A 13,104-nucleotide genomic window follows, 5' to 3' on the forward strand; every position below is an offset into this window, starting at 1 on the left:
ATGGCGGAGTTGTGTAAAGCACAGTTTTGGAAGGGTAAATAAGTGAAACTTGACAGGATACATGTGTTTGAAAATGTTAGGAAAGTTAATTGAAAACTAACTTGCATACTAACGCTGTCTCTACCAAGGCAAAATGCACACTAGCTCTGTAAAAACTCACTTTAAAGGCTAAATTGACACTATCTCACTGTCTCTCCATAGTAAAGAATATTTTCAGGCCTAAGATAGGCTGTGTTCAGAATGTAATACTAGTGTAGGGTACAACAGGGCTAAAGACCCCCCAGGGTAAAAGGCACTTTCCATTTTATTTTCTCTTTAAAAACTAAATAGCAACACTACTACAACAGGACTTTCCTAAAACCTGTTTGTCACTATGCACTGCAACATTTTTCTGATCCATGAGGTCATTGTGTGCAATGTCTAAAAGTTGATTTTGATGCCATTATCTGTATCTGTATCTGTTGATATGGCAAAATGGTCTGTATCTGTATTTGTACCGTTCTTAAACTATTAAATGTATAGTTTCTATGAATAAAATATGCCTTGTATATGCCTAGTCATATATTATTATTATTATTATTATTATTATTATTTTATTAATTTTAAAATAATTTTTTTTATTTTATAAATCTGTTCATTTAAATTAAAATCATGAAAGTGCTCAAAGTTGAAGAAACACCTATGAAACAATCTGCACATATTATTTGTACTGTACTTAAACACACATGGTTTAATCGATTTTGCATAACTCTGCCCCTAAATGGCACATACAAATAATATTATTGCTCTGTGTGTTAGTAAGACAGTCACTTCCTGTTTAAGTGGGTGGTTCTACCATAAGATGCAATGTGGACCAGGCCCCATTGCGATAGTCAAAGGCCTCTCTACACGAGAATACACCCGATATTACGTTACATGCTAAAGTTCGAGCATGGTAAGTCAATGCTACACAACGCTGTCAGGTTTGATCAGGGCAATCCACACCAATGTCCTTTTGGATCCTCCTGAAAGGAAATCCACATGGTGCTGCACAGGCCAGATGTTTCCAGTTGACCGTGTGCCTCCTTTCAGTGAAAGCTTGACGTTTGGAGACCACACTTGGTTGACGTGATGGACAGAAGGTGGCTTGTGTTCAAGCTCTTAAGTCAAGTATGAAGATGAAGATGACATGCAATTATCTGAGACTTCTGGAACTGTCTATTTGGCTGCTCTGAAGGCTTGCTGATGTGAGAATGTTGTCACTCGAGGTCCGTATTCACAGGGGAACAAGCCATCAGAGATTTCAATAATATTCCTCTACAGAAGGGCGAAAGCTTCTCTCATTTGGTTGTCGTTTTGAAGAACCAACACTGACGCTGAAAATTGGAGCATGCTTTAAGCGAATGCAATGCTTTTTTGAATGTCTCACCACAAATTTGGTATGAAAGGGATCTTTAACCTGTTGTCAATTCAAGTTTTCCCTTTGAAAACCACTTTAAGTGTGGATCAACCTGTCATTGCTTGCACTTAGAGGTGGATGCAAACAGCAGTCAGAATGCAAAATAAATTCCCAGAGGTCACGTCCTATCATAGATTACAGTAGAGTGTCCAACAAGAATATATTTCTGTTTCCTCCAACAGCCTTGAAGACAACTCACACATGTATTTACACACTCATCAGTACTTTGAGAACTACCATCTTCCTTTTTCTCTTGTAGGTCAACATATCACCAGGTTGCAGTAAAGCACTCACAAAAATGCTGTATTGCCCGTATTGTGGAGGAATGCCAGGCCTCAAACCCTGTGCCAACTACTGCCAAAATGTTATGAGAGGCTGCCTGGCCAACCAAGCGGATCTGGATCCAGAGTGGAATCTGTTCATTGGTAAGAAGTGATTTGGTTTTCAGACATAATAGAATTCACTGTTTGGTTTACTACTGAATGGAGTTTTGAACTGCAATTGTAATTTGCTGATGCCATTATATACATTTCAAGGTGGTAGTGCTTGAATAGATATTTTGGGATAGTATTTACAGTCTATAGTCAACATTGTGCGTTCCTTGGGAATTCAACAAATTATCATAGCATTGCTAGCACCATGCTCTACCATTTGAGCAACAGGAACCCCACTTTCAGTTTGGCTTTATTCTGGTGTGTGACGGCAACTTTTCACAATCATTAAAAAGTGACAGTTCTTGTTTTGTTTGGAGTCGTACACAAAAAGAATAATTTATGGTTCAGTATGTTTTTGATTCGCTAAAAAAGAAAATAAATGGCTGTCTTTTTGCAGTGCAGATTCAAAAGAACCGACTCATAAGAGTTATTCGTTTGGGAATCGGCTACACTGGCCGTGCTGTAGATTCAAAATAACCAGCTAAGAAGAGTCGTTCGTTCAGGAATCGGACTACACTGTTCGTGATATAGATTCAAAAGATCCGGCTCATGAAGTCATTCATTTGGGAATTGGACTACACTGGTCACACTATAGATTTTAAAAGAACTGGTTCATAAGAGTCAATTAATTTGTAATCGGACTACACTGTTCGTGCTATAGATTCAAAAGATCTGGCTCATAAGAGTCATTGGAGCGACAATCGGACTACACTGGTCGTGCTGTAGATTCAAACGAACCAACTCATTAGAGTCATTGTAACAAGTTTCTAGCTTCGTGGGCAATGGAGGAGTCAGGAGACAGCGAACAGTCCAAGGTGAGTATTTTATTACTCTCTCTCAATGTCTTACAAAACAAAAACAAAAAGGGCTCTTGGTGGCCAAACTCACAAACAGGTCAATACTATCATATGCCATTTCAGGAACAGGCTCTGGTCTCTCTCTCCCACTCCGACGCTCTGGAGTGCCTTTTTAGGTCTCCTTCCGCCATCACTATAATTAGAGACAGGTGATAGAGACAATTATGACCCAGGTGACGAGCCTTACCGCTCTCTCCCGCGGGCCAACACATGACCACGCCCCCCATGCCACAGTCATTAATGCAGGAATCAAACAACACTGTTTACGCTATAGATTCAGAAGAACCAGAGTCATTTATTCGGGAATCAGACTACACTTGTCGTGCTGTAGATTAAAAAGAACCAGCTTATAAAATTCATTAATTTGGGAATCATACTACACCGGTTGCACTGTAGATTCTAAAGATCTGGCTCATAGGAGTCATTCATTCAGCAATTGGACTACACTGGTCATGCTATAGATTAAAAGGAACCAGCTTACAAGAGTCATCAATTTAGGAATCAGAGAACACTGTTTGCGTGATAGATTCAGAAGAACCAGCTCATAAGAGTCATTCTTTCGGGAATCACGTGTCGTACTGTAGATTAAAAAGAACCGGCTCATAAGAGTCATTAGTGCGACAGTTGGACAACACTGGTCACACTGTAGATTCAAATGAACCAGCCCATAAAAGTCATTAACTCGGAAATCTGACAACACTGTTTGCCCTATTGATTCAGAGGAACCACCTCATAAGAGTTCGGGAATCAGACTAAACTGGTTGCGCTGTAGATTCAGAAGAACTGGCTCATAAGAATCATTCAATCAGGAATCGGACTACACTGGTCGCACTATAGATTCAAAAGAACCAGCTCATAAGAGTCATTCATTTGGGAAATGGACCACACTGTTCGTGCAGAAGATTTAAAAGAATTGGGTAATAAGAGTCATTCATTCAGAAATCTAATTTCATAGTTTGCGCTATAGATTCAAAAGAACTGGCTCATATGAGTCATTCATATGGAAAATGGACTACACTGGTTGCGTTGTAGATTAAAAAAATAAATAAAAAAACAGCTCAATAGAGTCATTCATGCAGGCATTGGACTACACTGTTCATGCAGTAGATTTCAAAAGTACCGGCTCATACAAGTCATTCATTCGGGATTTGATCTACACTGGTCAAACTGTGTATATACAGTACTGTGCAGAAGTATTAGGCACTTGTGAAAAATGCTGCATAGTGAGGATGTTTTCAAAAATAATGACATAAATAGTTTTTATTTATCACTTAATGTCATACAAAGTCCAGTAAACTTAAAAAAGTTAAATTAATATTCGGTGTGACAACCTTTACCTTTAAAACAGCACCAATTCTCCTAGGTACACCTGGATACAGTTTTTCTTGGTTGTTGGCAGATAGGATGTTTCAAGCTTCTTGGAGAATTCACCACAGTTCTTCTATCTATTCCGGCTGTCTCAATTGCTTCTGTCTCTTTATTTAATCTCAGACAGACATGATGTTCAGTGGGGGGCTTTGTGTGGGTGATGACATCTGTTGCAGGGCTCCCTGTTCTTCTATTCTAATCTTTTCTATTTGCAAAAGTAATGTTTGGGAGTCTAATATTTATATTTCCTATTGAAACACTAAATCTGAAGATATAATTAACCATCTTAAGACAAATGCTTTTGTGAAACATTGTATGTGCCTAAGACTTTATATATATATATATATATATATATATATATAGACGGGCTGGTTTGAGTATTTCTGTAACTGCTGATCTCCTGGGATTTTCACACACAACAGTCTCTAGAATTTACTCAGAATGGTGCCAGAAACAAAAAACATCCAGTGAGCGGCAGTTCTGTGCTATTCTGAGATGCGGGTTGGCGCTGTTTTGGTGGCATGAGGGGGACCTACACAATATTAGGCAGGTGGTTTTAATGTCGTGGCTGATCGCTGTGTGTGTGTGTGCGTATATATACAGTATTCAAATCATATATTTTAAATATAATAATTCTGATAATTCAAAGAATAATTGCATTATTGTGGCAAATGAGTGATTAGACAATACAAAAAGAAGCTTAAGCACTTATTAATTGCATTCATTTTGTGTAAAAATTTTTTAACTGTTTATTTTTTATATTATTAATCACACTGAATTAACAAGTTTAATCGACAGCCTAAATTTTGTTTTTTTGTAGAAAATCTAAGTAGTATTTGTTTGTGAAGAAATTACCACCATGATGCAAGGGTGTTGTGGATGATTCCCAGGGCACTTTTGTGTGTTTGCTAGCAGGGTTGGAGTGGGACTAAAAAGTGGCCCTGGACTTTCTGGCCCAGAGCAACCCACCAAACCCGGCCCGCAACACACCACACCATAACACACCGGCTCATTGATTTCATTTTCCAGCTCAATTTCAATTTCTACTAACTGCTAGTCATGACAACGGACCCCACAGTGCAAAAACTGTCATAACTTTAAAACATATAAAAACACTGTAAATGTGATGAGTGGATTTTTTAGATAAAGCACTAAACATAAGTACTTTATAGCTCAGACAAATAACATGTCCGAAAACGTTTTTTCCCAACGTACAGATGTTAGGTTAAAATGTACATGAAAGTACAAGGGAAAGGGTGTATTTTAGGTGCTGTGACAGGTCAGCATTTCTTCAAAGTTTTTAAAGAACTTAATCACGTTTCAACTTTTTTCTAGAAGTGCAAATAAACTATTGTCTTAGTTAATATGAGGTTGTGGAAACAACAAGTATTATAATAATAATAATAATAATAATAATAATAATAATAATATATTATATATGTATATATAGCTATAAAAGATCATAAAATGTTTAAAATACTTAGAGTGTCACACAGCAGGACACTGATGACAATGCTTAAAATGTTATTGTCAGTTACTGGCATAACTATCTGTAAATGTTTATTTTAAAAAAAAATCAATGTAAACAAAGTTGATCAAAATATGTACATTATATATAAATATAAACAAATATAAATATATGTAAAAAAAATAATAATAAACATACCTTTTAAAGTGTAGATCTTTTCTGATAGTTTGCAGATTAATTGCTCATATTTTCACATATTTTGTGAGTTTGTTGCATCTTTATATCTGCGGTGTTTTAATTCCTTCCCCAGATTATTCTTGAGAAAAAGTGAAAAGCCCAGTGCTTTTACAAGTGCTGTTTCTGCAATCCCTTACACAAAGTAATCCTCAAAGATTTAAATAGCTACAAAATAATATTTTTCATGACTTATTTTCTGCATTCTTATCAGGTGTGAGCATTATTCAGCAAGCTGCACTTCAGCTCCCTGTGGTATGAATAAATTATGCAAATGACTATGCACTGCTCATAGCTTTACTGTCAATTTTATTTACACTGCTGTTATTATATTTGTTGTAACTTAAAATTATTTGTCATTTTGTGATTATTCAGAGCTCATCTTATACTTAATATGTTGTCTTTGGTTGTCACAATTATTGTGATTTGTTTGTCAAATAATGAGGTCCACGCGAGATACGGAGTTAATGCACACATACGGAAATGCGCCATGAAGTGTAAGTAATTTCAGAATTAAAGTCATTGTAGTTTTTCAAAATAAATGCCATTGTATTGGCTTTACCTTATAAAGTTTTTTTGAATATTCACTCTGTAATGAGGTTAGCGCTGGCATTTTGGAGCCCAGGGCGGCCGCCTATATCACCTATAGGATAAATTACCCAGCGGCCCACCAGGAAAAAAACCCGGTCCTCCCGATGGCCAGTCAGCCCCTGGTTGCTAGGGTTTTCTGAGTTGTTACTAGGGCATTGCATTGCTAGGTGGTTGCTAGGGTGTTCCGGATAGTTGCTAGGTGATTGATTACTGGCCAAGGTCAGTGTTATTGTGGTCTCCCGATATGTCTTGGGATCCTCCTTCAATGCAAGTATGCCCCACCCCCCATTTTATCTTCCACCAGAAAAAAAAAAAAAAAAAAAAAAAAACATAAGTCTGATTGCTTATTAAAGTAATAGCACACCTATCATCAACAAGTCACATGATTTGTGATATTGCAATGTCATGGACCGATGTACAAGTCCTAAAGAGCACCTGAGTCGACGTGAGTCGACATGTGAGCCGAAAGTGTCACAGAAGCACCACAAAATTATGTTGTTGCTTTAGCACTGCATTTTTTATCTCCCATTTGCTTTTTCTGACACTATCAGTTAGGTTTAGGATTAAGGTTTCGGATAGGGTGGTCGGTTTTGTCGATTTAAAACAAAACCAATTTTTACCTTAACCCATGTGCTGTGTTGAAATGTTTTACCTAATTTGGTGTTCCTGGTCAAAAATGACAGGCCTATTAAAAATTGCTTAGAAATCTCTCGTTATGCCATATTATCACCAAATATTGGATTCGATTTTGCCAACTTGTTTTCTATCAATTAGCACAGGTTTTGTATTTCTTTTTGGAATGTATTGATCGTAGGCCTCATTGACCTGAGCTTATACAACTCTGTTTTTGAGTGAAAAAATAATTATTTGAGGATAATTTTGGCAATATTAAATAAAATATGTAAACTTTCTGTACAGTTTATCACACTTGTGTGCTTTAATGTTTAACTAGGAAGTTTGTTTTGAAATGATTTTGTTTTGTACAAAATGGCACAAAGTCACACTTGTGGTGTTCCGGGTCAAAAATGACCGGCCATTGAAAATGATTGGGGGAAATCAAAAATAAGAGAAATATTGAGTGTGTTTAGGAGCATGTTCATGATCACGTATGTGCATGTGTACTTGCAAACATAAAGGCCTCAGACCTGTGCACGCGCACATACACACACACACACACACACACACACACACATATGCACTAACACACACACATATGCGCACACACACAAACACACACATGCTCATGTACATGCACAAACTCTTTTGAGTATTAAATGCTTTCTTTCACACAGAGATGAATTTTATCCTACCCTGAACTGCATCCAACATCTATTCATCCATCCAACATTACCACGCACACCCGAACTGTCTTTGCCTTACAGTGGCCCTTCTCCAATAGAATTTTTTTTTTATGAGCTTTCTTTCATCAAGCATTATGTGTTTCAAATGCAGAGTACACATTTGCAAGGCACATGCAAAAAGCTATTGTCAGTCATGTGTGTGAGGACACAAATCTACCAGGCGTTTGTTGATTTGGTTTGTTGTTGATTAGAAAATATAACAGAGATATGAACAGTGTTGGTATTTTTTTTCCGAGAAATTTTCTTTATATGACAATGTTAGTGTGTAAATAGGCTTAGGCCAGTTTTCTTTGTCACAATGGTCAGATTTGACAGGGAACACTACAAGTGTTACTTTGTGCCCCTTTTCAGAAAATAAAAGCATTTAAAAATAAATGTCCCGTCTTTTGTGGTCTTCCCCATTCATTTTCAATGGCTATTCATCTTTGATCCATAGATGTCTATGGAAAGTCCCCACGATGATATAAAACAAAGAGTGTGTGTGTGTGTGTGTGTGCACGTGTGTGTGTGTAAATTTTTTTTATGTGTGTGTGGTAATGTTGGATGGATGAATAGATGTTGAATGCAGTTCAATCTCTGTGAAAAGCATGTAATACCCAAAAGAGTTTGTGCATGTATGTGAGCATGTGTGTGTTTGTTTGTGTGTGCATACAGTTGTGCTCTAAAATTTGCATACCCTGGCAGAAATTGTGAAATTTTGGCATTGATTTTGAAAATATGACTGATCATGCAAAAAAACTGCCTTCTATTTAAGGATAGTGATCATATGAAGCCATTTATCATCACATAGTTGTTTGGCTCCTTTTTAAATCATTATGATAACAGAAATCACCCAAATGGCCCTGATCAAAAGTTTACATACCCTAGAATGTTTGGCCTTGTTACAGTCACACAAGGTGACACACACAGGTTTAAATGGCAATTAAAGGTTCATTTCCCACACCTGTGGCTTTTTAAATTGCAATTAGTGTCTGTGTATAAATAGTCAATGAGTTTGTTAGCTCTCACGTGGATGCACGGAGCAGGCTAGATACTGAGCCATGGGTAGCAGAAAAGATCTGACAAAAGACCTGCGTAACAAGGTAATGGAACTTTATAAAGACGAAAAGGATATAAAAATATATCCAAAGCCTTGAAAATGCCAGTCAGTACTGTTCAATCACTTATTAAGAAGTGGAAAATTCGGGGATCTCTTGATACCAAGCCAAGGACAGGTAGACCAAGAAAGATTTCAGCCACAACTGCCAGAAGAATTGTTTGGGATACAAAGAAAAACCCACAGATAACCTCAGGAGAAATACAGGCTGCTCTGGAACAAGACGGTGTGGTTGTATCAAGGAGCACAATACAACGATACTTGAACAAAAATGAGCTGCATGGTCGAGTTGCCAGAAAGAAGCCTTTACTGTGCCAATGCCACAAAAAAGCCCGGTTACAATATGCTGACAACACCTTGGCATGCCTCACAGCTTCTGGCACACTGTAATTTGGAGTGACGAGACCAAAATAGAGCTTTATGGTCACAACCATAAGCGTTATGTTTGGAGAGGGGTCAACAAGGCCTATAGTGAAAAGAATACCATCCCCACTGTGAAGCATGGTGGTGGCTCACTGATGTTTTGGGGGTGTGTGAGCTCTAAAGGCACGGGGAATCTTATGAAAATTGATGGCAAGATGAATGCAGCATGTTATCAGAAAATACTGGCAGACAATTTGCATTTTTCTGCACGAAAGCTGCGCATGGGACGCTTTTGGACTTTCCAGCATGACAATGACCCTAAGCACAAGGCCAAGTTGACCCTCCAGTGGTTACAGCAGAAAAAGGTGAAGGTTCTGGAGTGGCCATCACAGTCTCCTGACCTTAATATCATCGAGCCACTCTGGGGAGATCTCAAACGTGCGTGACCTGGAGGCATTTTGCCAAGACGAATGGGCAGCTATACCACCTGCAAGAATTTGGGGCCTCATAGACAACTGTTACAAAAGACTGCACACTGTCACAAAAGACTGCACACTGTCATTGATGCTAAAGGGGGCAATACACAGTATTAAGAACTAAGGGTATGCAGACTTTTGAACAGGGGTCATTTCATTTTTTTCTTTGTTGCCATGTTTTGTTTTATGATTGTGCCATTCTGTTATAACCTACAGTTGAATATGAATCCCATAAGAAATAAATGAAATGTGTTTTGCCTGCTCACTCATGTTTTCTTTAAAAATGGTACATATTTTACCAATTCTCCAAGGGTATGCAAACTTTTGAGCACAACTGTATGTGTGTGTGTGTGTATGTTAGTGCACAGGTCCGAGGCCTTTATGTTTGCAAGCACACATGCACATATGTGAATATGATGAACATGCTCCTGAACACTCAATGTTTCTCTTATTTTTGATCTCCCCCATTCATTTTCAATGGCCGGCCGTTTCTGACCGGAAACACCACAAGTGTGACTTGTGCCATTTTCCAGGTGTTTTTTCTGGTCCGGTTTACCTTCTCTTATACCTCTGACAGTACAGATGAACTCCCATGAAGGATGCTGCAGGATTGGTGAAAAGTATCCTTACAAAAAAGTGTAGTCTCAAAATAATAATTTAGGGAGTAAGCGTAACTGAGTGAAGGGACACTTGATTGCGTCCTTTGCAGTGTGTCATGGGTAGCATAGTTCTTCAGCAGGATATCTGTAATTAACCATGATAAAAAAAAAAATTAAAAAAAGTTAAAATAATATAAATAATAAAATAAATACTGATGGCTTCAGCAGAAGCATATACCATCGATTACCAACCTCGGAGCTCACGGAAGGTCTGTCTGTATAGCTTTAAGACAAAAAGTAAAAACAGTACCCCTATGGAAAAATAAATGAGATTTTTACTTCTGTAACGAGACTGTTGCGTTCTATACTTCACAACTTCACATGGTATCCATTTTGAAATCTTAAAGCTAAGAGAGAAGGCAAAACTGTACATTCTGTATCTCTTCTCTCTTCCTAATGCTGTTTGACACAGCTGTGTCCACGATTATTCAACAAATCACTAATCAAGTCTTATGACAGATACACGCTAATGGACTCTACCCACACAGCAGAGCTGCAAGTGTGCTTCAGTGTAGGCAGCAAACTGAGACAGATGAAAGTTACACATCATTTTCTCTGTCTGCTTTCTTAGTGATTATTTTGTTACTTTGAGACTTTAAGGCTGTATTAGACTGCGTCCCTAAGCAGTGTTTACTGCTCCCTCCATTAACTAATGTAAATACCTAAAATACAATAAAATACAAAAAATATCATTTGAAAAATACATCTTGAAATTAAGAGTTTTTTTAATATGATAATATATATATATATATATATATAATTAAAATATTATTTTTATTGTTTAAGGTAAATAAAAAATAGAAGAACATGTTTTCCAACATATTTTATAGATATAGATATATAGATATAACAAAATATGTTGTGTATTTGTTGAATTTATATTATCACTCGCATTCAATTCAGACTGCATGCTCGCAACTCAAAAATATAATTTCTGAAAAATATAAATTAAAATCTATACAATTTATTTTGCATTGTGGTTATGATATATACAGTGCATTCAGAAAGAATTCAGACCCCTTCATTTTTTATATGCATTTTCAGCTGTGAGACCTTATATAGACAGCTGTGTGCCTTTCCAAATCATGTCCAATCAATGGAATTTGCCACAGGTGGAATCAAAGTTTAGAAACATCTCAAAGATGATCCAGAGAAATGTTAAGGGTCTGAATACTTATGACATTGTGATATTTCAGTTTTTTCTTTTTTAATAAATTTGCAAAGTTATCAAAAATCTGGATTTTGTTTTGTCGTTATAGAGTATGGAGTGTAGATTAATGTGAAAAAAAATAATAATTTAAAGTATTTTAGCAGAAGGCTGCAACATAACAAAATGTGAATTTTTTTTTTTTTTTTAAATTAAGAAATGAAATGAATACAGTTGTGCTCAAAAGTTTACATACCCTTGAATGTTTGGCCTTGTTACAGACACGCAAAGTGACACACACAGGTTTAAATGGCAATTCAAGTTTAATTTCCCACACCTGTAGCTTTTTAAATTGAAGTTAGTGTCTGTATATAAATAGTCAATGAGTTTGTTAGCTCTCATGTGGATGCACTGAGCAGGCTTGATACTGAGCCATGGGGAGCAGAAAAGAACTGTCAAAAGACCTGCGTAACAAGGTAATGGAACTTTATAAAGATGGAAAGAATATAAAAAGATATCCAAAGCCTTGAAAATGCCAGTCAGTACTGTTCAATCACTTATTAAGAAGTGGAAAATTTGGGGATCTCTTGATACCAAGCCAAGGTCAGGTAGACCAAGAAAGATTTCAGCCACAACTGCCAGAAGAATTGTTTGGGATACAAAGAGAAACCCACAGATAACCTCAGGAGAAATACAGGCTGCTCTGGAAAAAGACGGTGTGGTTGTTTCAAGGAGCACAATACTTGTTGACCCCTCTCCAAACATAGCGCTTATGGTTGTGACCATAAAGCTCTATTTTGGTCTCGTCACTCTAAATTACAGTGTGCCAGAAGCTGTGAGGTGTGTCAAGGTGTTGTCGGGCATATTGTAACCGGGATTTTTTGTGGCATTGGCGCAGTAAAGGCTTCTTTCTGGCAACTCGACCATGCAGCTCATTTTGTATTGTCGTATTGTGCTCCTTGAAACAACCACACCGTCTTTTTCCAGAGCAGGCTGTATTTCTACTTGAGTAAATGTTTAAGCAACTTTATGTTTTAAAACAAAAAGCTATTATATTATCTATTATATTTAAGTTTATTTTACTGGAAAACAAGAAAAAAAAACGAATTAAATGGAAGTAAATTACATTTTTTTGGTGCATATTTAGATATAATGCATATTGTATTATACCTTAAGTTTGTAATGTGCCTCAGTCACCAACTATCTGTACTTGTACACACAAAACCATTCAAACGTCATCTAATTGAGACTCAAAACCCGAGAGAGATGAATGCTCATAGGATGAGACTGAAATGATACTTCCTAACCCGTCTGATCCCAGATCAGAGGTGGAATATTCATCAGGATAAGAATAAACCAATGCGCTGATGTTATCTTGGTAAAACTCATTTCCTGTGAAACTTAACCATGTGATGACAGCTTATTGACTGGCTCTGATGAAATGTCACTTCAGTATTGCAACATGTTCAGGATTTTTGCCTTGCTCTCCAGTAAAACAAATATGTAAACATTCTTAAAACAGCATACATTTGCTGGAGAAGCAAAATGACATACGATATAAAGTCAGAGAAATCGAACAAAATTTAGTGAGATTTTATTTGCCAATGGTAAA

The 13,104-nt window shown here is 37.0% G+C and overlaps 1 protein-coding gene across 1 annotated transcript in view; it reads left to right on the top strand.

The window, feature by feature from the left end:
• gpc6a (glypican 6a) overlaps positions 1-13,104 on the top strand; it is a 280,019-nt gene that overhangs the window by 170,640 nt on the left and 96,275 nt on the right. Inside the window, exon 4 of the mRNA XM_051702187.1 lies at positions 1,698-1,863. Within this exon, the coding sequence (XP_051558147.1) occupies positions 1,698-1,863 (166 nt within the window). The remainder of the gene's footprint in view (positions 1-1,697; positions 1,864-13,104) is intronic.

The sequence above is a fragment of the Myxocyprinus asiaticus genome, chromosome 7, assembly GCF_019703515.2.
Source record: "Myxocyprinus asiaticus isolate MX2 ecotype Aquarium Trade chromosome 7, UBuf_Myxa_2, whole genome shotgun sequence".
NCBI classification, from domain to species: Eukaryota; Metazoa; Chordata; class Actinopteri; order Cypriniformes; family Catostomidae; genus Myxocyprinus; species Myxocyprinus asiaticus.